At 54.2% G+C, this 25,732-nt stretch overlaps 1 protein-coding gene across 2 annotated transcripts in view; it reads left to right on the top strand.

Annotated features, from left to right (window-relative positions):
• Positions 1–24,882, top strand: part of LARS2 (leucyl-tRNA synthetase 2, mitochondrial) — a 114,592-nt gene extending 89,710 nt beyond the window's left edge. For both annotated transcript variants that reach the window (XM_080676625.1, XM_080676624.1), the window contains 7 exons: positions 7,591–7,691; positions 10,106–10,288; positions 11,869–12,038; positions 14,156–14,233; positions 15,586–15,697; positions 21,094–21,221; positions 21,781–24,882. In XM_080676625.1, coding sequence (XP_080532751.1) covers positions 7,591–7,691; positions 10,106–10,288; positions 11,869–12,038; positions 14,156–14,233; positions 15,586–15,697; positions 21,094–21,221; positions 21,781–21,960 — 952 coding nt within the window. In that variant the 3' untranslated portion in view covers positions 21,961–24,882. The remainder of the gene's footprint in view (positions 1–7,590; positions 7,692–10,105; positions 10,289–11,868; positions 12,039–14,155; positions 14,234–15,585; positions 15,698–21,093; positions 21,222–21,780) is intronic.
• The last annotated feature ends 850 nt before the right edge of the window (positions 24,883–25,732 follow it).

Raw genomic sequence — 25,732 nt, 5'->3', positions numbered from 1 at the left:
TATTTTTAAATTTTTTATTTATCGATTTGAAAGAGAGAGAGAGAGAGATCAACTTGTTTTTCCACTTATTTTGCATTCATTGGTTGGTTCTTGTATGTGCCTGACCCGGGATCGAGCCTGCAACCTTGGTGTATTGGGCCAACGCTCTAACAACTAAGCCGCCTGGCCGGGGCCTGTAGGCTGTTTTTCGATTGCAGAGAAAAGTAGGAAAATACCTGATTCTCTCCCCAGCTAGATAACCTGACTAACAATAGGAAGTAATTATGCATGTCTAGGATGAAACTATTTTAGCCTCACGGAAAGGGAACATTGACATCTCCTCCCTGCATACTTCTCCTCAACCTGCTAACAGTGTCCTTTGATTTCTTCCCCCCAAAAAATTTGCATAGCTCCATGTTTCTATTGATATACTCATCTTGACATGTTACATATATTATATGTATGTCTTTTGCTTTTTTTGATTCAATAATATATCTTAGTGATCTTTCCACATCAGCACATAAAAACCTTCTGTTCTACCCTAGCTGGTGTGACTCAGTGGATAGAGCGTCAGCCTGCGGACCGAAGGGTCCTGGGTTCAGTTCCAGTCAAGGGCACGTACCTTGGTTGCTGGTACGTGCCCTTGACTGGCCCTCATTGGGGCTTGTGCAGGAGGCAACCAATCGATGTGTTTCTTTCACATCGATGTTTCTCTCTGTCTTTTCCTCTCTCTTCCACTCTCTCTAAAAAACAATGGAAAAATATCCTCAGATGAGGATTAAATATACATATTCTGTTCTTTTTAACTTATTCGTAGTGTTCCACCATATGGATATGCCATAACTTATTTAAGCAGTCATCTATTTGTTCAGTTGATGTTACAAAAAAATTAAAAAGTCTGATGACTCTTTGCCGATACCCTTGGCAGGTATTTGGAATCCTGTCTGCAGGTTCAAGTCCTAACACGGGAATGCTGGGTCAAAGGATTTGTGTTTTTACATTTTTGGCAGCTAAAAAATGTTACTTTTAAAGCCTCTGTAATGCAGACGACAGTCAGTTTCATTAAAAAGCAGCACATGGAGAGCTCAGACCTGCTCCCTCGGTCTGTGCATGCACACAAGGATAGGAAATCTACTGTACAGAAAACTAATTCAGGGCACAAATTAAATACATAAAATAATTTTCTTCTCATTAGACCCAGAGAGCTTTGCATGTAAAAATAAACTGATCCGTGTCAGGAACGAAACACGTTGACAGCTTTAATCCTCGGGTAATAAGTGAGTTCACGTGGTTGTACCGGGGGTTGTAGGGTTTATGATTCCGCCTTGCCTTTCTGATTTCTTCTCTATGGAAACCTCTGTACCTCACTGGATAAAGATCACCCCCGAGGATGGACATCGGGTCCTGCTTCAGTCACCAGTGGATGGTGTGCTCTCTCTGAGACTGTTTGTTTTCAGGGGTGGGGCACCTTTGTTCTGCCAAGAGCCATTTGAATATTTATAACATCACTCGTGAGCCATACAAAATTATCAACTTAAAAACTGCCTGTTAGGCTCAGCCCCTGGCCCTGGTCGGGGTGCGTGCAGGAGGCAAGCAATCGCTGTATCTCTCTCACATCGATGGTTTTCTCTCTCTCTGTCTCTCCCCCTCCCTTCCCCTCTCTCTAAAAATCAATTTGAAAATGTCCTCGGGTGAGGATTAACAAAAAAAACAAAACAAAAAATTAGCCTGCTCTGTTGGGTCAAACATTTAACCCACTCACCCCTAAAGCCTTGGCAGGGCCAGACCAAGTGATTTCGCAGTGCTTACACAGCCTGCGGGCTGGGTGTTCCCCACCCCTGGTTTACGTAAATCGAGCTGAACCCTTGACATAAACAGATACAAGTTTATGTTCTTCAAAGGAAGGGCTCTCCTTTGTACTTTGTTAAGTACAAAGGCCCGGGGCAGCAGGAGAAATACTCCTGTCCCACATGGGTCTAGACACAAAGGCTGTAAGTGACTTCTGGCTCCTTCACGGCAGGGCACGTTGCTCCAGCTTCGGAGCAGCTCTTTGTGGAAGTAACTGAATCAATGACTCATTCAATGGCTACCTGTTTGAAAGTATAGGCAAGGCCTGGCTGCTTTCGTGACTTCTTCTCAGTGGGTTAAAACCATATTTGAGGCCCGGATGGTGTGGCTAAGTGGTTGAGCATCGACCCAGGAACCAGGAGGTCACAGTTCGCTGCTCCCCTTTTAGCAGCCTCTGCTGACCCCGGGAGCTCCGCAGGCCCGGTCCGTGGGGCTCTCTCCTGCTCTTCTGACCACACCGGAGCGGGCTCCTGGGAGAAGGGAGGGGAGGAAATAGAAGAGAAGCTTCGCTTGGGTCTCCCTGTATTAACAAGGTCTCCCTGTGAGCTGCTGGCTGGCTGCTAGGAAACAGAAATGGTGATGTTTTAAGAATGAGCCATGGCTTCAAGCTTCAAAACTGGCTAATGCTGTGCACATAATGGTCCAAGATGCGGAGGTGAATTCAGTCTGGAAAGTCCCAGCTGGGAATGTTTTCAGAGATCCATGGCTTCCTGTTTTCTTTTTCCAAGATCTACAGGCCAGCCCCCAGACCTGGTCCGAAGGGTGGGCAGCAGGCTCTCTAGGGCTTTCTAAGTAGGTCAGTGCCATCCACAGTGACTGCTTAGCACCCTGATGAAGCCACATCTTGCTTAGCATATTCCTTGCAGGCAGTGATTTGCATAAGGGTGTTTAAAAGAGCCTATCAATCTATGCTCTGAATTCCTTGTTTATTCTATTAATTAGCAACTCCCTCCCTCCCTCCCTTTCCTTCCTTCCCTCCTTCTCTCCTCTCTCCCTTCCTTTCTTGGTGGGATAAAGGTGCCTTCAATGACCAGCAGGTACAGTTGTACTTTCTGAGTTAGTGCAGTCCAGACGGTCGAGGAAGCACGAAGATGCACCATTCTGCATGCCCGCGGCTGTGTTGCAGTGCGAACAACGCAGCCCACCCCCAGCGGTGGTGTGAAAGGAGCAAGGAGGAAGCCCTCAGAACAAGGAGCACAGATGTGAATTCATGAAATGAAGCCATCAAGGGCCGTCCTCAAGGCAGCCGCCCCGCATGCTGCCCCCACTCTGGATGGTCCCCAGTCAGAGGGGTTTGTTGATGGTTTAGAGTTGCAGGCTTTTCGCTTTCTTTTAAACACCCCCCTCCCCACCACTATCCACAGTCACTGTGATGAATGAGTGAGTGAACGCACAAACAAATGGGGAGTGCCTTACGCCAGCTGTGCATCTCGATAATGAACTTGGCAGTGTGGTGTGATCTCTGCTCCGGCAGGATTGTTCCAAGTCCAGCAGGGCCCTTGACGTCCCCTTGACCCTCACCCCCCGGGCACCATGCCCCTCGTATCTCGCCTGGTGCCCTCCTGAAGGTGTCAAGTGTTATTTATGAGCACGTCACGGGCGCCCATTTTACTGTGAGCTTTCTGATTAATTGCGGAGTGCTCTGCACCCAGTTGTTGCTCAGATGTGTGTTGAATAAATAAGTGTGAGCCCTCATTTAGAGCTAAACTGCACATGGGGGTGGATGTGGCTGGCTTCAGCCAAGAAAATGAGAACCAGATACCCACAGGCCTGGGTTGCCCCACTGGGGCCCTGGAAGAGCCAGGGTGGGGATCACGGGAATGAGCAGTTTCAGGAGCTGGGGAGCACCCTTCCCCACTATGAAATTCCATGCAAACACTCGGGATTCTCTCCCACTCTCATTCCCTTGTTCCTGCTGCTCCTCCTTCGAGCTTGAAGTTGACAGTTTGAAATCTATCAGTGTACCTCTCCCTGCAAAAGGTCCCCACACCCAGCTCTCAGGGTGCTCAGGCAGTGGTTTGGTATAGGGAGATCCCAGGGCTGGCTCCCTGAGGGTGGGCATGCTTTGCCCACCAGGACATCCCCAGGGCCTGGCTCAGCACCAGACACAGGAGGCTCAGTAGACACCTGTTGGATAAAAATCATAAATTCACATGGTGAACCTGCTTTCTGAGAATGTGGTACTAGGAAGAATTCGACGCTCAGTCTGAGGCAGCCAGGGAGAGCTGCCAAAATCTGGGATGTCTGGGAAGAGGGGGGTCAGGGCACCTGGGCAGTCCCACCATCCCTGCTCCGGGCGATGCTGCCAAGATGGCTGGGGGAGGCGGGCCCGGCGAGCCTAAGCTACCATCTGTGTCCCCATGTTTCAGAAATTAAGACCGACTCCTGCAAGGAGCAGGCCTTGATTCTGCCCTGCTCTCTGAGTCCCGCCTGCCAGTTCTGGGGACAGTCTCCATCCAGGGTGGACACGCCTGAGATGCCGCACTCCAAAAGGGCTAGAAGTGGTTCTGAAACAGGCAGAGCTAAGCCATGGTGTCAGCGGCCAGGCTGGTGGTGCCCACGGTGGTGCCCTTGGAAGGTGGTTGGGGGTCTGCCACCACCAGGTTGGTCACATTCTGGTCATTGATCTGGATGCTGGTTACACCAGTGTGTGTGTTTATGTTGTGAAAATTCATCAAGTTTGACCCCTAGGATTTATATGCTTTTCAGTATGTGTGATGAACTGCATGTAAAAGTTAGGGTTTTTTTGCCCTAGCCAGTTTGGCTCAGTGGACAGAGCGTTAGCCTATGGACTGAGGGTCTCGGGTTCAATTCTGGTCAAGGGCACATAGTTGCAGGCTCAATCCCTGGCCCCAGTCAGGGCACTAGCTGGAGGCAACCAATTAATGTGTCTCTCTCACATCGATGTTTCTCTCTCTCTCTGTCTCTCCCCTTCCCTTCCACTCCTTTTAAAAATCAGTGGGAAAATATCCTCTGATGAGGATTAACAAAAAACCCCAGAGGTTTACGTTTCTGAGGCCTGAGGAGTGCAGCACTGGCCGCCGCTGGACTTAGGCTCGCATGCTGGCAGGTTGCAATCCCGCTCGTTCCCAGAAGGTGGCGGCGTTGCGCCACTCGATAAACTTCAAGAACAGAGAACGGGTTCCGTTCTTCGCCTACCTTTCTTGAGGATTAAATGCTACTGATTTTATTTGGGAATCTGGATTGTTCCCTCCCTCCTTCCACCCCAAAGATATCTTTTTAAAATCCCTCTTAAGAGTGACCAAAGCCATGGACTCGCAGTGAGAGCCGGGAGGCAAGAAGGTGAACACTAGCGCAGGAGCACTGGAGCCCGAGGTAGCAGCAAGCGCATCCTCCGCGCCTGGCAGGGCGGGGAAGTTACGCGCATCCTCCCGCACCCAGCACTGCTGCGGGGAAGTTACGCTCTGTTTCTGTGCTCGGGCAGGAGCATGTACACACCAACACTGCTCATAACAAGGTTTTAACATACGCAGGCCAGGGGTCCTTTTTTTCTAGCTGACCCTCATCTCATTCCTGCTCAGTCTCTTTGTTCCACTCTACCCCCCCCCCCCCGGAAAGTTTCCTTTGAACCACCTCTGTCCACGCAGCCACAGGGGCTGCGCACTGTGCGAACCCGGGCCTGTCCAGAGGCCTGTCAGTAACGGATCTCCTCTGCATCAGAGGCCGTGGGCCACGTGAGAGCCTGTGAAATCAGCAAAGCCAGCCCTCTCGCCTACTTCACTAGAGCAAAGTTTGTGGTCGGTGCCACTTTTGAAGTTACTGGGTCTTTTGAACCTCGACATAAAAGCCACACTGTGTACGTGAACTCGAAGCCCAAGGTTTGCATGTGGAGAGGGAGGGCGGGCTGCCGGCCACGTGCGTGGGAACACCACTGAGCCTCCCGTGTCGTCATGGATATGCAACATGGACGGGGAGCAGCCATGTCTCCACAGGTCATCCTTGGAGTTAGAGTAGCTCTTGCCCATGTGCCTCAAAGCTGAATCAGGTGGACTCCTCAGAAAAAACATTTTAAGTCTGAAATGAAGTAATTCAGTATGAGGGTCAACCTTGACTTGTCATCTTTAGAGAAAAAGTTTGTATGTTACCATTCAGCCAGTAAGGGTGTGACTAAAGCTACTTTTTTAAGAAAAAGAAAACACAGGCAATGTAAATAAATTACAATCCATGTATATTGTGGAACACGAGATGGGTGTTTAAATATGAGCTAGATGCCCTCCCCAGTTGCTTAGTGGTTAGCAGGGGTGGGCAAACTTTTTGACTCGAGGGCCACAATGGGTTCTTAAACTGGACCGGAGGGCCGGAACAAAAGCATGGATGGAGTGTTTGTGTGAACTAATATAAATTCAAAGTAAAGGAGCGGAGGGGAGAGCAAGAGAACCCTCCGCTTTTTCGGCTCCACGGGCCAGATAGAACAGCCGAACGGGCCGGATCTGGCCCGCGGGCCGTAGTTTGCCCACGGCTGGGTTAGAGTATCAGCCAGCAGACTGCAGCGTCCCGGGTTCGATTCCTGGTTAAGGGCACATGCCCTGGTTGCAGGCTTGATGCCCTGCCCAGGTCAGGGCACATGCGGGAGGCGATATGTCTCTCTCGCATCGATATTGCTCCCTCTCTCTCTCTGTCCCTGCCCCCTTCCCTACCACTCTCACTAAAAAAAAAAAAATCAATGGAAAAAAAATCCTCTGGTGAGGATGAACAAAAATAAGTAACATAAAAAATGATACAGATCTATACGGACTGCTGTGGAAAAAAGCACATTTGTATTGTTAAATGAAATGCCACAAAGTAATGTACACTATGATCACAACGATTTAAATTCACCCAGAAGTCTCTACAACCATATATGTGTATATACAGGTTTGTATGGAAAAGGTTTTGGAAAAAGTCTCCAGACTTTTCCAGGATATTCACCAAACTATTGAGAATAACTGCCTCCTCAGAGGGGAGTAGGCCTAGAGAAGGGGGGGGGAGGTGTTTGAGGAACAGAAAGGGTGTGTTCTTGTGTAATTTGTATGAGTTAAAAATGTCTAAAGCAGCCCTGACTGTAAGGTTAAGGGGAAAGAAAGTAACTGTGCGAACAGCCCAGCGTGAACGTCCCTGTCCTCCTGGCCCTTCGTTGTGCTGCTCAGCACGCAGCGGCATCTGTGTGGTTCTTTAAACCTTACGAGTGTTTTCACGCGATCATTCCATTTCATCTCCCCAACGGCCCTTTGAGGCAGATTTCTTCTGCATCCCCTTTACGATAAGTGCTGATGCTGAGAACGAGAGAATTGCCTTGGCTCATAGAATTCCTTGAGAAGCAGAATGGAGACTCAGATCTAGGCCTTCCAAAAGAAGCTAGTGCCTGCTGGTTTGACTTAATGTTTTTACCACTTATTTATTTTAATTGTATGTATTGATTATTTATTTATGTATTTTGAGAGAGAGAGAGAGAGAGAAAGGAAGGAAAAAAAGAGAGAGAAAAAACATGGACTTGTGAACACACTCATGGTTGCTTCTTGTATGTGCCCTGACTGGAGATCGCACCCGCAACCTCGGCGTATTGGGACGACGCTCTAACCAGCTGAGCTGCGCGGCCAAGGCTCTTACACTCCTTTATAAGGAGCCCTTTGCTCAGGTGGGTTTACACGTGGCAGTGCTCGGCCTGCGTGTTCTCAGAGAGGGTGGTCCTCTCTCCAGTTGCTGTTTTCTGGCTGCTTTGAATACCTGTCCCACCAGTTTTCTTTTCCTGCTATCTTTTCCCAGAGAGCCTTTTCATAAGCTGCTGGCCCAAGGCCTTATCAAGGGGCAGACATTCCGCCTTCCATCTGGTCAGTATCTACAGAGAGAGGAAGTCGATCTCTCAGGTAAGAATGGCCCATCCGGTCCCATCCAGGTGGGTGCAAAGGACCGAGGCCAGGCCTGAGAGCCACTGACAAAGGCCTTGGCTGCGTGCGAAGCAAGAGAGGGGCCTGTGGCCTCCTGGTCTCGGCCTCAGCTGGCTCTGGGCCCGCCCTCTGCAGGTGGCTGGGCCTGGCTGTCTGCTGCTCAGCCCCATCCAGTCCAGCCTGTTAGCTGCTGGCGGGTGTTCATCCGTATGTAACATGGAGCCAGTCGGGCGTCGCCTCTTGTCCCAGTTTGTGTTTGACAGCCCCTTCCTGGGACAGCGCCCAGCCGGGAAACTGGGGTCCCCCACCATTTCTGCCACGTGGTCTAGAGGCGCATTGGAGAAGCTGGGGACCACCTCTCTACTTGCTCCCGCAGCCCCCGGAGCCACCCGTCCAGGTCCAGCGCGGCCTGGTGGGCGCCCTCCCTCATTCCCTGGACAGCCCTCCCCTCCCCGCTCTCCCGAGCCTCTCCCTCCACCCTGTGCTTCGCTCTTCCTCAGAGAGAGCACCTCCCACCGGCTCCTTAGGTGGCGTGATGAGCACATGTCCTGTGCACCCGGCACACAAAGTAAGCGACATGTTCAAAAATGCGGAAGGGGGTGACACAGAGGCAGCTGTGAGAAACCCCCAGCACTCTGGCCCTGAAATTCTGTAGAAAACCAGCGCATAATGGGTGAGATTAGGTGAAGCCAACACCCCTCCAATGGTCAGCAGCCTCCCACGCCAAGCAGCAGATGACTAATCAAAGCAGTCCTATGTCCGTTTAGCAATGGTCGCCGTGGGAGAAAAAGGAGCTGGAGAACTCAGGCCGCGCCCACCGCCCAGCGGGGCTTGACGGGGGACCTGAGGCTGCACCCCCTTGCTGGTGGGGCTTGACAAGGGGACCTGAGGCTGTGCCCTTCTCCCGGTGCGGGGCGGGGGACCTAATCTCACTGACCAGGGCACATAAATCCAGCTGTGAAGGAAGCGGTCAGGGCACAAAGGCACCAGCCGAGGGCGTGAGCGGGGCCTGACAGCCAGCCACGTACCAGACTAGACACCTCAGGGCCACATCTGCCAAGAGTGGGCCTTTTAAGTCCTCAGCTTCCCTGCCCTGAAAGATGCCTTTTTCCTGATTCTCCCGGCTTGCACAGCAGGGCTGCATATGCGAGCACAGCCCGGAGCAGCAGTGGTGGGCAAAGGGGGCAGTGGTTCCCTGAACCTCAGCACAGCCTTCACCCAACCCCTCCCTCTGCTCCGAGGCCGGTGTTGTGAGCATCTTTCCCTTCTCACGGAGACTTGTCCCCGGGACAGAATCCGAGGATCAGCAGCGTAGGCCTCCGTCCACTTAGTGTGTGCTCCTCTCCTGAAGGGTGGGCTTGGCTTTTAGGCACATGTTTCGGTCCCTTGGGCGTTGGACGGGTTTAGCACAAGGATGCGGGGGCATCACCCCAATGCAGCTGCAGGAAATACCAGCAGCCCCACCTTGTGGGGGACGTCCCAGGCCACTCCTCTCTCCTCCCTCTCTCCAGCCCCTGGTTCCTCTTCCTGTCTCTCTGTCCTGTTTTCCAGGCTTGGATTCTGCTCGCCCCGAATTTCCGTTTGCAGAGCGACCTTAGGGAGCCACTGTGCCAGGCATTGCCCCATCTCTCTAGGTTTTTATGGCTGCAGGGCCCAACGCCATCCAAACAGAGCGTCTGTCTCCTAGTTCCAGGTCCTGAGAAAGAGGGTTAGCCTGGCCAGATGTCCTTCCTGGTCCCGGCCACTGGGCTTGGCAGCAAGGTCACCTCCTCCAAACATGGCCATTTCAGGCCTCCTCCGTCAGCGCCCTCTGGGCCACTGCGTGTGGGTGGGAAGGAGACACTTCCAAGAACAGGGCGTGGCGCTGACAGCACCGAGGGACCACATTCCTGTGAGCCCAGTGAGTTAGCTCCGTGGCCCTGACAGTGCGAGGTCATTGGTGACTAAGACGTGGACACCAAGACCAGGCCTGAAGGCCAGTGGCCGAGACGCAGGGCGCTGTGCTGCTCTGGGGCCTCGCTGGTCAGCTGCCAGCTCCCATCGGAAACCCCGAATCCACAAGGAAAACAGCGATGCGTATGAGTCCTCCTTACCCTTTCTTATTTCCTCTTTCGGTACATACTTTTATAAAAGGAGAGATTGCTGTGTCTTATTTTGTGGTTGAGGAAAAATTGTATGTTCATGAAGGAAGGTTTGTGGTGGGAGGTGAGCCTCATCCACGTGAAAACATTTTTTGTGATGTAATGCGGATGGAGTGAGAGGGGCTTGTTCAGTGAATTAGCGGGGTTCCCGTGGGCCCTGTAACTGCTCACCCGCTATTTTGTTATTGGATGTATGTTCATAGAACCAGTTCAGAGTTGCACACGCTGTACCTACGTATTATTTTGATCTAGGTTCTGTCCCTGTTCATGCAAAAACAAAGGAGAAGCTGGAGGTGACCTGGGAGAAGATGAGCAAGTCCAAGCACAACGGGGTGGACCCCGAGGAGGTGGTGCAGCAGTACGGCATCGACACGGTCCGCCTCTACCTCCTCTTCGCCGCCCCGCCGGAGAAGGACATCTTGTGGGACGTCAAGAGTAAGTCGCCTGCCTCTTCCCGCCCGGTCCCCTTTGTCATCAGCCTGTACGCCGCTGTCCTGGCTGAAGGCAGTGGGAGAGGGGTCTGGAGATGGGCTCCGTGAAGCGAGTGGCCGTCTGTCCGCATCAGCCATGGTGGTGCTCCTGGGAGCCCCGTGTCTCAGGTGAACGAGACTCCGGATCACCTGGGAGCTCCTTGGCATCAGGTGCTCCCCGTCCTCACCCCTGCCGCCACGGCCCCGGGGCGGGCCCAGGAGCCCGTGGACCCAGGTTCCACGAGGACCCACCTTGAGAACGTGTCCTTGGAGCCAGACTGGCCTCCATGCTGCCCCTGGGCCCCTGATCTGCCCTGACAGGGTTTTTCTACAAGTGCCACCACCCTCACCAGTCCAGAAACCCCGCCTGGGCCTGGGCCTGGGCCTGGGCCTGCTGTTACGTGACCTCTTCGGTCTCCACAGCCTCCAGAGCCCCCTCGGGGAAGTCTCTCTCAAAGCCATTTAAATCTACAACGGCATGAAGGAAACTAATCTTGGATTTATTATGTTATTATATGTACACATCATATACTTACAAATAGCATAAGTATCTTTAATACACACATTGCATATTTAACATGGATATTATGTGGCATTGCATATTACATACTTACAAGTAATATGTATAATAAATATGTAAAATAATCTGGGTGTCCCGGGTACCTGTCCAGCGGCCATTCACGCTTCCTCAGTGACCTGCCTCATGCGTGTGATGGGAAGATGCATGCAGATGCCTGGGTCATCCCCCAGTTTGCCACCTCACTTCTAGTGAGCAGGGTGTCCGGAGAGGCCGTCACAGGCGCCAGTCCTGGCCCTGCTGCATTAGAGCCCGGGATGAGGAAGTGCAGACCTGGGGCCGCAGTTCTGCTCCCTCCCCGACTGCAGGCGGCCTCCAGGCCGCTGCTCCTAGCGAGCCTTCCCCAAGTTCTGTGTGCATTGGGCTTAGGAACGCCTTGTCCAGTGGCCCAAGAGGAAAGACTGGCCTGGCCTTCATCTGCCTAACCCTTGATCCAGGGCGATGGGATGAGGCGCTCAGCTTCTCCTGAAAATCAGATCAGCACCCAGACTGGATGAGTAAGGTTGACATAGGCAGCCCACACGTCTGGCAAGGACACGTCGTGTGCAAACAGCTCGTGCTGTACGCGGTTGGCTCCCAGCGGTCTGCAGACCACCGCCCTGCGTGCTTCCTGCCCAGGTGAGATGGGGACTGTGTCCCCAGGCTCACTGCTGTTGCCACAGGCACTTCATCAGGCAGCGCGCAGTGCGCTCATCCTGGCTGAGCTGAGCTCCCCGGGGCAGGGATAGTCGTGGGCGGCACTTTCAGCAGCCTTGCCCCCTGGTGCTCAGAGTGTCTGGGTTGCTGAGATCTGATGGAATCGCCCTGGTCTGAGTTCCCAGACACTGGCGGCCAAGGAGGACCATCCACCTGCCCGGGGATCCATCCACGGGGCACAGCCAAGTGTGTCCTCAGTTCACAGGTGCTTTTCGAGGCTCAGTCATTCCCACATGTCTCTCTTTCTCTCTCATTTACCGACACCACCGCAGCCGACGCGCTGCCCGGCGTGCTGAGATGGCAGCAGCGGCTGTGGTCCTTGGCAACCCGCTTCATTGAGGCCAGGGCTTCCGGGGAGGTTCCCAGGCCCCAGGGGCTGAGCAGTGAGGAGAGAGCCGAGGCCCGCAAGCTCTGGGCGTACAAGAACACGATCATCTCTCAGGTCAGAGACTTCCCGGGGACACTGGGCGACTCTAACGGGCACTCGAGGTCTGTGTGGCCACGTTCTCTCGGTGGGCCCACGTGGGTCTTCCTCCTCATTGGGGTGGCCCCACTGGCCTTGAGTGATCATCTACTGCTTGGATATTTCACCAAGGCGGAGCGGAAGTGCAGCCGTTCTCGTGGGGAGACTTGCTCTCCGGAGGTGGCCCCTCTAAGGATGGCCCGCCATTTGTCCATCGGATCTCAGGGAGCTGCCCGCTCTCCATGTGTCCACACCTAACACATGTGGGCAGAGCCCAGCTCAGGATCACGTTGATCACACTAACACCTTAGAGCAGTGGTCGGCAAACTGCGGCTCGCGAGCCACATGCGGCTCTTTGGCCCCTTGAGTGTGGCTCTTCCACAAAATACCACGGCCTGGGCGAGTCTATTTTGAAGAAGTGGCGTTAGAAGAAGTTTAAGTTTAAAAAATGGGGCTCTCAAAAGAAATTTCAATCGTTGTACTGTTGATATTTGGCTCTGTTGACTAATGAGTTTGCCGACCACTGCCTTAGAGCAACAGAAGCAGAATTTGAGAGGTGAAAGGGCATGAAGGACTCTCTTCTTTTGCACCTGCATTCTACAGATGGGGACAGAGATGAGGCACAGAGAGGTTAAGCGTCTTGTGGAAAGTCACACAGCTAGTGAGGAACCAAGAGGCTAGAATCCAAGTTCCCTGGTGCAGGACGTGCCCAGCCAGTGACTTTTTCACACAGTATCTGTGTGAGTTATTGTGGGTTAATGTTTGCAAATAAATGATTTATTCATGTTACATTCTTAGAGAATAGTGTATTATTATCTAAATCATTTAAAAATATTCTTCATTGATAACAAAACCCTTTAATTTTTTTAAATCTAGGAATCTGCTCTAGTACAATGATATTTGCCTTTTTTCGTTGTTGAAACTTTTTTTATCCTCTCCTGAGAATATTTTTTTAATTGATTTTTAGAGAGCGAGAAAGAGAGAGGGAGAAAAATAGTGATGTCACCTGTATGTGCCCTTACCGGGGATCTAACCCACAACTTGGGTATGTGCCCTGACTGGGAGTTGAGCCTGCCACCTGCTGGTGTACGAGACGATGCTCCAGTCAACTGAGCCACCAGGGCCGACAGTCGCCTTTTAAGAACTTGGTAAAAATGTCACAGTCTCTGAAAGAAGGCATTTAGAAACCCTGAAGCCATTTTTAATGGGTACCAAAGACCCCAAATGCTCCTCGGGCTGTGGGGTTTTTTTGTTTTGTTTTAATGTGCTGATTCAAATGTATAAAGTCAGCCCCGGACACCTCTGAACGCTGGTAACCGATGACATTGAAGGAGAGCATTGTTCCTCTCTGGCTTGTGTAACCTGACGTGGCCCCGGGTCCAGCCTGGTCTCGTTTGGGGACACCTCCTCAGCTTCCTTTCCGCCCCCCGTCCTCTGGCGTGGAGACCGGAGGCAGGGAGCGCGCTGGTGCTCTGAGTGGCGCCTGAGGGATTGTTTTCATTCCACATACTTTCTCTCTGGGCCTGGCAAGTCCTTCTGTCCTGTCAGATAATAGAAGTGGGTTATTTCAACACAGCAGGAACTCTGGACATCTTAAAGATGTGTTCTTTCTCTATCTCCTCGCCCGTGGTCAAAATCGGAAAGCACACACACAGGACAAAGCTGACAAGTCGTATTCGTGGTCCGATGTCGACTGCGCATTTGAAAATGGAAGACTAACCTTGTCCCGTGCGCTGATCCTCCTCCTTTGCATCGAAGCCGCGCAGCCGAGGGGAAGTGCGTCCTTTCCCCGTCTCCTGTCCACGCTGGTTTCCGTGTTTGCTCATCAGGGGTCCTTCCCCTCCTCCCCGTGTTTTCTGAAGGACCCACCGTGAGCACCAGCGCCTCCCAGCTGTGGGGGAAGAGCAAACGATGTCGACGTGGTTTTAACACTCTTTGTGCTGGTGAAACATTATCGTGATGAGTCGGGCCCATGAACACGTGTAAATAGCTATGATTGCATTCATTTAATTCACACTTTTGGATGATTCACTGTTTCTTTGTGGAAAGCTTGGAGGAGTTCTGAAGAAAGGGAATAATTCAATTTTCACCCCTAGGTGACCGCCCACTTCACGGAGGACTTCTCTCTGAACTCCGCCATTTCTCATCTGATGGGACTCAGCGGGGCCCTCTGGGTAAGCGGCCTGTCTGTGCTGGTGGGCTGGTAGCCGAGGCGAGCGGGAGGCTTCCTGCCACGGGGCGAGGTGCCGGCGAGGGCTCAGGCCGGGGGCTGAGCAGGACCGCGGTGTACCTTCTTTATCTCAAAGGAGCATTTTGTCCATAGTCGCAGCCTCGTCTTGTAGCTGGAAGATTCCGAAGGATTATCTGGCCCTAACCCCCTCCCCCACCCTCCCCCGTATTTTGGTGATGAGGACACAGAGGCCTAGTGGTGGATGGACAACTCCAGGAGCAGCCCCGGCCTCCGCCTCCGAGCCTTCCCGCTGTGCCTCCTCTTCCTGTCCCACTGCCTGGGCTCCTGTGACTACCTCCCCCCCGCCCCCCCCGCCCCCCCCCTCCCCCCCCCCCCCCCCGGCATCATTAACATTTTAATTCCTGTAGCTTAGACCAGTCAGGTTTGCTCTCACTGAGAACAGACGTCAGCCTTTGCAGGACAGCCTCATCGTCTTGGGGCAAGTGACTATCCTTTTTCTTGCCGGGTGAAGGACTTGCCAACAAATGGAGCTTGGGCAAGGGGTTAGTTGTTTGGACAAGAAAATAAAAGGTATTAATACATTTAAACTATTAACTATTAAAACTATGAACACATGCTTTTTATAATGAAGCCCTCTCCAAGCTTTTAAGAACAGGGGAAGAGATTTGTAGATGGCACTACCTGAAGCTTGCCACGTTTAGTATAGTTAAACATGCCATATTAGAAGATAGATAAAAACTGGGGTGGACATTAACCATGTGCCCAGGGAGATGGCTCCCCTCTAACCCTCAGCTGCTCCCACTGCCCCGCGGGGTAAGAACGCCGCCCTCAGAGGGCAGTGTGAGAGCTGAAGGAGTGGGCGTCAGGCCGAGGGCACAGGAAGTGCTCCGTTAAGAGCAGTGGATGTGTTGTTGGTCAGCTGAAGCTCTTTTTTTTTTTTAAATGTATTTTATTGATTTGTTACAGAGAGGAAGGAAGAGGGATATAGAGTTAGAAACATCGATGAGAGAAAAACATTGATCAGCTGCCTCTTGCACACCTCCTACTGGAGATGTGCCCACAACCAAGGTACATGCCCTTGACCGGAATCGAACCCGGGACCCTTCAGTCCGCAGGCCGACGCTCTATCCACTGAGCCAAACCGGTTAGGGCTGAAGCTCTTTTTAACACTGTCATCTAATGGGGAAAGTTCTTGGTCCAGAGCCAGTACGCCTGGTCCAGAGGGCTGCTTCCAGCCTGCGGAGTGTCTAGACGTCAGCTACGTCCTGGCGTGCTTGCCGTGCGTCTCCTACGTGCCTCCTCAGTTTCCCATCCGTGTTCTCTTCTCTCCCGCAGCAAGCTTCTCAGAGGGTCGTCCTCCACAGCGCCGAGTTCGAGGACGCTCTGTGTGCTCTGCTGGTGATGGCCGCTCCGATGGCCCCTCACATAACCTCCGAGCTCTGGGCAGGTAGGTGGGCGTCCTCGCCTGACCAGTCACTACTCCCCAGAACGTGCTCGAGCCTCTAGCAGAACTTGATTCGGGACTCAAATGCCCTCTGCCAGGGGCCCGGGGTTTGGCATCTGTGCTCTCTTTCTTGTGCTCGGAACAGTGGTGCTTTGTGGTCACCCTGCCCAAAGGGGAAGACACCTCCTGCTTTGGGACAGTGTGAATACCGATGTCACCGCAGAACAGTCCTCCCCATCACCCAGCCTTCTGGCGCCCACATATCATGGCCCCTATGTCATTTTTTTGTTTGTTTCTGTTTTTTATTGATTTTTTTTTATTTTATTGATTTTTTACAGAGAGGAATGGAGAGTTAGAAACATAGATGAGAGAGAAACATCGATCAGCTGCCTCTTGCACATCCCCTACTGGGGATGTGCCCGCAACCAAGGTACATGCCCTTGACCGGAATGGAACCGGGAGCCCTTCCATCCACAGGCCAATGCTCTATCCACTGAGCCAAACCGGTCAGGGCTGATTTTTTTTTTTTTTTAATGATTTCAGAGAGGAAGGGAGAGAGATAGAGAGAAACATCAGTGATGAGAGAGAATCATTGATTGGCTGCCTCCTGCACACCCCCTACTGAGGGGAATCGAGTCCGCAACCCGGGCATGTGCCCTTGGCCGGAATCGAACCTGGGACCCTTTAGTCCACAGGCTTATGCTCTATCCACTGAGCCAAACTGGCTAGGGCACTCCCATGTCATGTTTTTAAGATAGAAACTCGTGGTTAGTCCCACTTCACAGATGGAGAAAGGGGCCCCGGACGTACAGTGCAGATCTAAACTGCACTCACTGAGGCTGCGATTCAGGCCCCTGATCCCTCAGCGGGGTACCGCAGCCGGTGCGACCTCCTGAGGCGCGGGTGATTCCGTGTGGACGCCTGTGCCCCCCCACCCTTGGAGATCGGGCTCTGGGTTCTGGGGTGGGAGGATCTGTTGTAATCACTCCTGGTGATTCCATGCACAGGCAGGTGGGCTGTGTCACCTGTGCTCTCAGGTGACAGCCGAAGGCAGGGCTCCCTGTGCTTTCCCGTCTTGGGGCACCTGTCGAGGCCGTTTTCCAGGGCCCGCTGGTGGTTCTGAAAGGCCATCGCTGCAATGCCCGCATCTTCTCCTTTTAAGAAATAATTTGAGCCCAGCCAGCGTGGCTCAATGGTTGAACGTCTCAACCCGTGAACCAGGAGACATGTCCTATTCCTGGTCAGGGCACATGCCCGGGTTGTGGCTCGATCCCCAATGTGGGGCATACAGGAGGCAGCCAATCAATTTTCTCTCCTCATTGATGTTTTTATCCCTCTAACCCTCTCCCTTCTTCTCTCTGAAATCAATTAAAAAGACATATTAAAAAAACAATAATTTGGACATTCTCTACATTAAGCCACCTTCTTTAATTGTTAATTCTTTTCCTTTTCTTGTCTCCATTTTTTGTAATTTTAATATGGAACTATTTCGTAAAATAGTATAAGGTTTTAGCCTTTTTCTTTGTTAAAAGGAAAAGAATGGAATTTATTTGCCGTTAAAGCATTTTGCCCAAATGAGTCTCAGTTCACTTAGGAAAGCAAGGGTTGTCGGCGTGTCTCTCTGTAGCGCCCGAGTCCCCGGGCCTGGCAGGTGCAGGAGGGCCGCGCTGAACCCCGCAGTGGCCCCTGGTGGAAATGGAAATGAAGTGACAGGTGCTGTGCAGGTGGCTGTGCGGGCCCCAGGCCCTGGGCCCCAAACCTTGTGTTTAGTGGTCTCCTGTGACTGCTGGGCGTTTTACAGGAGCTCGCAGGAGACGGGCCGCCTAGAATGCTGGGTCGACACAGTGCTTTTATCCGGGGGCCTCTGAGAAGCAGCAGAACTCACCGCGGCCCTTCCCAAGTGTGCTGACCAGAGGCCCCAGGAAGTCACATGGAGAGCACCGGCTCCTAAAATAAGTGCCATTGGCCACACACACCACCAAAAACGTCATTCAGTCTTTCAGAGACCAAAGGGAGCCGAAGAGACAGGGAACCACAAGGAGGAAGTGGTGACTGGGTGCTGTCCTGACCAGCTCCAAGTGAGGGGACAGCCATGGTGGGGGAGGGGGGTTCTGTGATGGATTCTGTGAGCCCTGGACTGGGGGAGTTGTGATTTTCAGTGGCACTGAGGTAGTGATTTAGAAGGAAAGGGAGTTGAGGAGGTAATAGTAGGGACTTTATGAGGGTTGAACACATTCCAAGAGTGAAGACAAAGGAGGCATGGAAATGTAAGAACTAGCAGCATTCGAGAGACGACCCAGACAACCCTGGCTGGTTGCTCAGTGGTTAGATCACCAGCCCATGGACTGAAAGGTCACAGGTTCGATTCCGATCAAGGGCATGTACTTCTGTTGCGTCTGGACCCCCAGTCGGGACACGTGTAGGAAGCAACCAGTTGATGTGTCTCTCACATCGATGTTTCTCTGTCTCTCCCCCTCCCGTCACTCTCTCTAAAAATTATAATAATAATAAATAAAAATAAGTGTTTCCATATCGATGGGAATGGGCTGTCCTGCCAGCGAGGAACTGAAACCCCCACCAGGTTCTGTGCAGGGTTTCTGCCTCCCACTCTTTTTAGGGAAGCAGAAGCCCCTGACGTTTGCACGGCAAAGACCACGGTTTCTGTACGTCACGCAGGTCAGGGTGGGAGCTGGCCTTGGGGAGGCACACGGAGAAAGTCCGAGCGCAGCTGGGAAGCGCCTGCAGGTGTGAGATTCCAGGAAACAGTTTCGCCAACAACGCAGTTCTGATCCCCGTGAGGGACCTCTTCCCCAGGAAACGGCACGAACAGGCCCTGCACGTCTCAGCCAGCTCCTGGAGCTCAGTCCCGCACACTGATGCCAGCCACGGCGGGCGCCCCTCAGACAGGTGGGGGTGCCAAGGGCCCCAGGTGTGAACACTTGTTCTGAGCCCAGGGTCCCGGTCCCAGGCATCGAGGCTCCCAGCTGACACTCGCTGAGCCTGCAGTTCTGCTGTGTCCTCAGCCACAGGCCGCCAGGCACACACCTGTGTTAACGAGTTGGGTCTATTACCAGGGCACGCAGGGCTGCTGTGGGCAGAGGCTAAAGTGATGCGGCCTCGCTTCCTGTCCACTTCCTCGGCATTGCGAGGGCTGGACGAGGCAGGGGGGTCAGACGCCACAGCGTCCCCACGTCCCCCCTTGTGTGTATGAGGCAGGCCTGAGGTTGGCCCTGGGGAGGCCTGGCATCCACAGGAGCCGTGACCACCCGACACTCTCTTCCGGTGGCTCTACCTCGCCAGCTCTCCGAGTGGGAGGGGGCTTGATTCAGTTATTTCCCGGGAAGGTCAGTGATATCAGCTCTCCCAGAGGGGGCAGAGGGTGGGCCATGGGCCAGGCTGGCCCTGCACGGCGGCCTTGTGTGCCAGGCCTGCCACTTCCTAGCTGCTCTCAGACTCTCCACATGCTTCCCCAAGGCCGGCTTCGCCCTGACCTGCCTGACGTATGGAAACCGGCGTATTTGCTGTGCAAATGTCAGGGGCTCTGCTTCCCTAAGAAGAGCGGGAGGCAGAGTCTGCATAGGGCCCGGTGGGGGTTCCTGTTCCTCGCGGGCAGGGCGGCCCACTCCGTCCGTATGGAAACTCGCGGGCCCGGCCGCTATAAATACGCATCCGGATTGCTCCAGGAAGGCCGGGCTTCCTCCTTCACTCAAAGGGGAACTTGTCACAGCTTCTGCCAAGGTCCTCGCATCTGGCAGCATCCTGTGCGATGCCTTGCGGAGGTTCTGGAGTTCTTCCCGGTGCGGCTGGGTCACAGGACCCGCCAGCCTGGGCCAGCTGCTAAAATAAGGACATGGCCATCTCGCTCCGTGACCTCCGCCTTCTACTCAGATGTGAGTGTCAACGGGCTCCCTTCTGAGGAACGGGCGGGCAGCTACTTCCTGCTTCTGCCTGGAGGCACATGTTTCAGAAGCAAAGCAGGTTCGTTGGCGAGCACAGGAGCCCCAGCTCCCAGGGGCCAGTGGGGCCCAGGGACCTGTCCTGTCCACCACTCGATCGCAGGCCCGAGGGGCCGTCACTTCCCCGAGATTGACGGGCAGCACGAGGTTGCGGAGGGCCCGATAGGAAAACAGACAAAGCTGCGGCAGGGACGCCTGTGGTACTAACGTCAGAATCAAGACGCGGCCAACAGGATAAATCGGACCAGTGCTGCTCAGAGTGGCCCGCGGCCCGTGGCCCTGCCGGTCTGTCACACACAGTCCTCGACGAGATAGGGAGCCTGTGCTTAGAAGGTACATCGGGGTGTCACTGAGCGCACAGCGGAGACAGGACAGCCGTAGCTTTTGGTGTCGAGGCTTTCCCTATGAAGGCAGCAGGGTGTGTTGGTTCACACTGAGGCCCGAGTTTCCACCTCATCGCAGACGGGCACGTCAAGTAGGTTCGCAGGGAATAGTCCCGAGCCATCTCTAGGATAATATGTTGTAAAAGAAACATCACAGACCAATAGGGAAGAGGATTGGTTGGATAAAATTAGGAAAATTAACTGTGTGTGTGTGTTTTTAAATATATTTTATTGATTTTTTTACAGAGAGGAAGGGAGAGGGATAGAGAGTTAGAAACATTGATGAGAGAGAAACATCGATCAGCTGCCTCTTGCACACCTCCTACTGGGGATGTGCCCGCAACCAAGTTAAATGCCCCCGACCGGAATCGAACCCGGGACCTTTCAGTCTGCAGGCTGACGCTCTATCCACTGAGCCAAACCGGTTTTGGCAACTGTGTGTGTTTTTAAGTAATGCCCAGGCATCCTGCACATTCGGGGGCATCTCCTGTGCTCACGGGATCTGCAGAGGCTTCGAAATCAGAGCTTTCCTTTGTGGGCGCCCCAGGTAAAGCCCGGGCACCGACAGCTGGCCCTGCAGCCCCGTGGGTGCAGACGGAGCACGGAGCGCCTGGGCACACCGCCCCAGCTCAGGGTGCAGCAGGAAGCCCTCGGGGGTTCATTCCTCTGCCTCTGCGTGTCTGACCCACGCTGAGCCAAGGTCAGTTCTCTCCAGTGCCATGATTGGCGGGAACGCCGCCTGGAGGTGGAGAGAAGCCGTGGGGCCCTCAGACCACCGTAGTTTCCGCCCAGAGAGGAAGCCAGCAGCTCAGGGTTTGGGGATCCGCTCTCAGCACAGAGGCGTTCCGTCCCCGACAGAACTGCAGGGACCAGCGGCCCCGTCTCCCTAGAACGCGTGTCCATCCATCGCAGCTCCGGGCACCGTGAGGAAAAGCTGCCTGTAGCCTGGGTATAAGCCAGGCCGGAGTCAGTGGGGAGCGCCTGGTAGGCTCGGAAAAGCCGTGGTGCAGCCTCCGGAGCCTCACGTGCACTCAGTGACCCTCTGGCCTTGACCTTGCAGGCCTGGCGCTGGTGCCCAGGAAACTCTGCGCCCACTACGCCTGGGACACCAGCGTGCTGCTCCAGCCGTGGCCGGCTGTGGACCCGCAGTTCCTGCAGCCGCCCGACGTCGTGCAGATGGCCGTGCTGGTGAGTGGTTCCTGCAGCCCCCAGCGCAGGCGGGCCTGCGGGGCAGGGCCTGTCCTGTCTGTCTGGCGGTTCTGTGGCCTTTCTGGCCCATCCCACCTGCCCGCCCTTCTCCTCCGCCCCCGCACCTCTGTCTGAGGTCACCATGTACCAATGTTGCACATAGAACCCTCATGCCCTCAGGTTGGAAAGTGGGAAAATAAACCTGTCCCGCCTTACAGGGTGATTATCTTCCTTTCCAACTGTCGCCACCTCTCTCGGTTCATTCAGCTGCTCTTGGTTCCTATGGGGGCACGGGGTGGGGGGTAATGGTGTGGAGGTCGGCCATGGAGGGCCCCTCTCTGAACACCGTGTTGCAGAAAGGCTACATCAACTTTCTCTCACTCCTCGCGCTCTCATTGCACTTTGTCCTCCAAGAAGCCGGGTGCTGCCTTGGCCTTCTTCCTTCCCCACACTCCCTTCCCCAAACAGACCGCGGGCCCTTTGCAGGAAGTGGGTTTGGGCACCTGGCTGCCTGCCTGCCTGCCTCTCAGCACTGCTTGTCTCTGGCTTTTCTCCTCAGATCAACAACAAAGCCTGCGGCAAAGTCCCTGTGCCCCAGCACGTGGCCCAGGACCAGGACAAAGTCCATGAGCTCGTTCTGCAGAGCGAGCTGGGCGCCAGGCTCCTGCAGGGGCGCAGCATCAAGAAGGCCTTCCTCTCGCCCAGGACGGCCCTCATCAACTTCCTGGTGCAGGAGTGACCCCACCGGTCCCCGAGGGACCTCCGCCCAGGCCTGGACGACGAAGAAGATGCTGGCCAGGGCAGGGAAAGACAGAAGTCCTGAATGTTTACCTTCACGCTCCGACAGATGGGCGTCAGCAGTGCGCCCTGTGGTGTGGCCTGGTGCAGGGTGAGGGTGGGCAGAGGAGAAAGATGAGTGAGGGGGGCGGGCAGCCTGCCCCCACACTACCCGGTGGAGGAAGCCATCGACCCCATTGAAGCCACCAGTTGACGGCCGGGTGGGCACAGGAAGTGATGGGCATAGCACCATGCCTCTCGAGCAGCCTGGTGCTTCTGGATCCAGAAATGGCACCCCTTAGGGATACCCAGAAACGTGCAGGTCAACTGTGCAGCCCCACGAGGCTCAGGAGCAGCGTGGACAGTCCCTCTGAACGGGTAGCAGCCTGGGCATCGTGGTGGCTGGCTCCTCGCTCAGGCTAGATGGGAAAGCCGTGTGGGCCCAAACACACAGCACACGGATGGACGCTGGACCCCTCAGACGTTGCGGTGCCAGTCCCTATGCCAGCGTCCCCACTGCTCCTCAGCTCTGCCCCGTAGGTGGCATGCTCCCCAGCCCCACTGGATGCGCCCGCCAACCGCCGGGCGGAGCACCACTTCCTACCCTGAGTGAGGAGCCGCTTGGCTGACCGCCCCCTCGGGGTGGAACATTTGCTGTGCAGCGAGGCGGAACCAAGCCGCTTCCAGCCTCGGATGGAACCAACCGCGGAGCCACCGCAGCCCCGCAGGGAGTCTGCTCACTGGGCCCCAGATGGCGACGCTGCCTTTGAGACCGTCCCTAGCCAGCCACAGGAGAGCCGGTTCACCACAGAGGATGGGACGGGCGCCACCCGGCGTTGCCTCCTGTGTTCGAGCTGCCGCAGTCGGCTGCTGGGAGGAGGCCAGGAGCGCACCTGTGTTGGTGGCGAACTAGGATCATCCTGGTTTTATGTGAAGTCAGCAACTCGGTGCTCCCACCAGAACTGACGTAGCCACTGATGAGTATTAGTGGGGAGAGTGGAGGAGAGGCTGGCCATTTTGTGATGCTGGAAATCTGTTTTTTCTCTGCCATTTTTCTGAAGTGGCCTCAGGTGCGGTCCCCCTGCGGCCCAGCAGTTAACAGATGCCTTTCTTAATGCAATAAAGTGTTTGTCATGTATGACTCCGGGACAGCTGTGTGATCCTGGAGTTAATCGGGACCAGACTGAGGCTCTCCGTCACCATCAGAGCGTTGGCTGTGAGCCTGACTCCACGTGGAAGCTATAAAGCGAGACGCATGGGGAACAGGCAGCCCATTAGCAGCAGCGATTAAGTCACTGGCTCTCAAACTTGGCTCGGACTGAATACTGTGCCTGGTCCCCATGCCCAGAAATCCTGATCGAACTGACCCTCTGAGGGGCCGCTGGGGCATCCGGAACCCGGAAGGCTCCACAGGAGAGCCGCCAGGTTCATCGCTGCCTTTGAACCAGGATGTCTAACCAGTCCTTCCTCTCCCTCGTGTCCAGCCTCAGTGGGTTGCCTTTGGTCCAGAAGCGCAGCCTGATGGAGTGAGCTGGGAAGATTAGGACCAGGAGGGAAGGCAGGGCCACAGCTCCAGGCAGGCACCTAAGGCGTTCCAGAGCGGCCTGAGTGCACACAGCCCGTGCCATGTGCCAGCAAACACGTACGAAATATAAGCAAACGGGTGAGGATATTTGGTACGAGGAGTGAAGGGTGTTTTTGCTTGTCTTGTTTATTCCCACCGTAAGCCGAGCGGTCTTGACCCCCGTCAACAAGACGAGGGCAGGGAGCCCGTTGTCTGCACACAGTCGAGCCAGAGCCAGGGCCAGGAAAGCCTCACGGCTCCTGGATGGACCTGCGCGGCTTTGGAGAACTTTCTCCGAGAGCAGGAAGCTTTGGAACCAGAGCTTAGTGGCCCTAGGAGAGAGTACAGTGGAAGCCGAACTGGGAGCTCTCCTCCCTGGGGGTGGGGAGGGGGAGGAAGTGATCTCAGTTCTTTATTAACTGCCTCGATGGGGTCAAAACTGGACTCGACCAGTTCCCTCGCATTATGTCATTTAATTCCCACAAACACCCTGGAGGGAAGGAAGTATCTCTCATAAATATGAAGAAATCCAGGCTCCGAGCTTCCGTAATTTGCTGTTTCCACAGCTAAAAAGTAGAAGAGTCAGGATCCAAGCCCACATCTTCTGGCCTCCAGATCCCCTCCCAGCCCCCCCTGGGCCACCAGTCCCCTCTTGAATCTTGCTGAAAGTACTACAGTTGGGAAAGTTGAGGTGTTGGCCGAAAGCCGGCATTTCAGAGTCGCTGGGGCTCCCCTCCAGTGAGGTCCTCGGTTCCGGGAAGCCGGGCAGTCAAGGCAGCGCCCTCGGGAAGCCGGGCAGTGTGGGTTCCTTAGGGCTGGAGGTGTTGCCAACCCAGCGGGAGACCCAAGCTCAAGGTCGATGTCAGCGTTATTTCTATCCGAGAAATGAATGAAGCGTGTGGGTGCACAGGGAACGCGGTGCCAGGGAAGCCCCACAGCAAACGGTACCACAGCTGTCTGCCCAGGAGAGTGAAATGATCCCTGAGACCTAAAAGCAGCATAGGCATGCTTCATCTCAACCTACACACACACCTGAGGACGCTGGGTACGAAAAGCAAGGTGTGGTGTGTGTGTGTGAATCCTCACCCAAGGACATGCTTAGAGAGGAAGGGAGATGGAGAGAGAGAAACATCCATCGGTTGCCTTCTCTATGTGGCCTGACCTGGGATTGAACCTGCGACCCCAGTATGTTCCCTGACTGGGAATCAACCAGCAACCTTTTGGTTCAACTAACTAAGCCACTCTAGCTGGGCAGGGTGGTTTTTAAAAGAATGTAATATGGAGATTTGCTCATGAATAAAGCAGTATATGTATAAATGCAATTCCAACCATCATTTTTTTAAATTCTGACCTTTACAAAGAAGGAAATTTTCCCACAGATCACCGGTGAAGAGTCCTACAAGTTATCTTTTCCCTCTGTTCACTTTTTGGCATCTTCAAATTTCCTTGGCCATGTAGTAGTTCAGTAATGGGAGGAAAACATCAAAATGTACAATTTTGTGACGCTCCAAATGAGCTGAAGACCCGTCCCCTTGAGGTCTTTTTTCTCCCAGTCAGGGCATCTGGCTGCCATGGAGACGTGCCCCCCGTTAGGAAAAGATACGCCTTCTCCTGTGAAAAGCGGAAGCCAAAGCAGCCAGCCCCAGCCCCTGAAGCTCCTGTTTGCAGTCGCTCGGCGTGGGCAGGTGCGGGAGCTCCCTCTCACCTCTGAGCCTGAGGACCTTGCAACCTGAGAACAGGACAGAAGACATTCCCTTCATGAGACTCCCGTTCTTGGTGGACAAGGCGATGTGGCGGGCCAGGGCGCGAGCTCTGCACTCAGCCAGACCTGGGCTGTGTGACCCAGGGGTTAGGTCGCTGAAAACCTCCTGGCCTGGGCAAGCCACGGAACCTCTCTGAACCTTGATTCCTCAGCTGTAAGTTGGAGTAAAAATAACTCCAGGGGTATGAGGATAAAGGGAGATGGGGTGTGTAAAGCGCATGGCGAGAGTTCTTGGTAAATGGAAGCGGCTTATGAATGATTGACCTTGCCTGAAGAATAGGCTGATGTCTGTTATCTTTGGTCGAAAAGAAGAGAAAGTTCCCGGCTGGTGTTGCTCAGTGGATTGAGCTTCGCCCCCATGGACTAAGACAAGCATATCGAACGCGCGCGGGCTGCGGGCCGCATGCC

This window comes from Plecotus auritus (genome assembly GCF_963455305.1).
Source record: "Plecotus auritus genome assembly, chromosome: 6".
Lineage (NCBI taxonomy): Eukaryota > Metazoa > Chordata > Mammalia > Chiroptera > Vespertilionidae > Plecotus > Plecotus auritus.
Note: the sequence above shows the minus strand (reverse complement) of the source record. Positions and strands in the feature narration are given on the sequence as shown.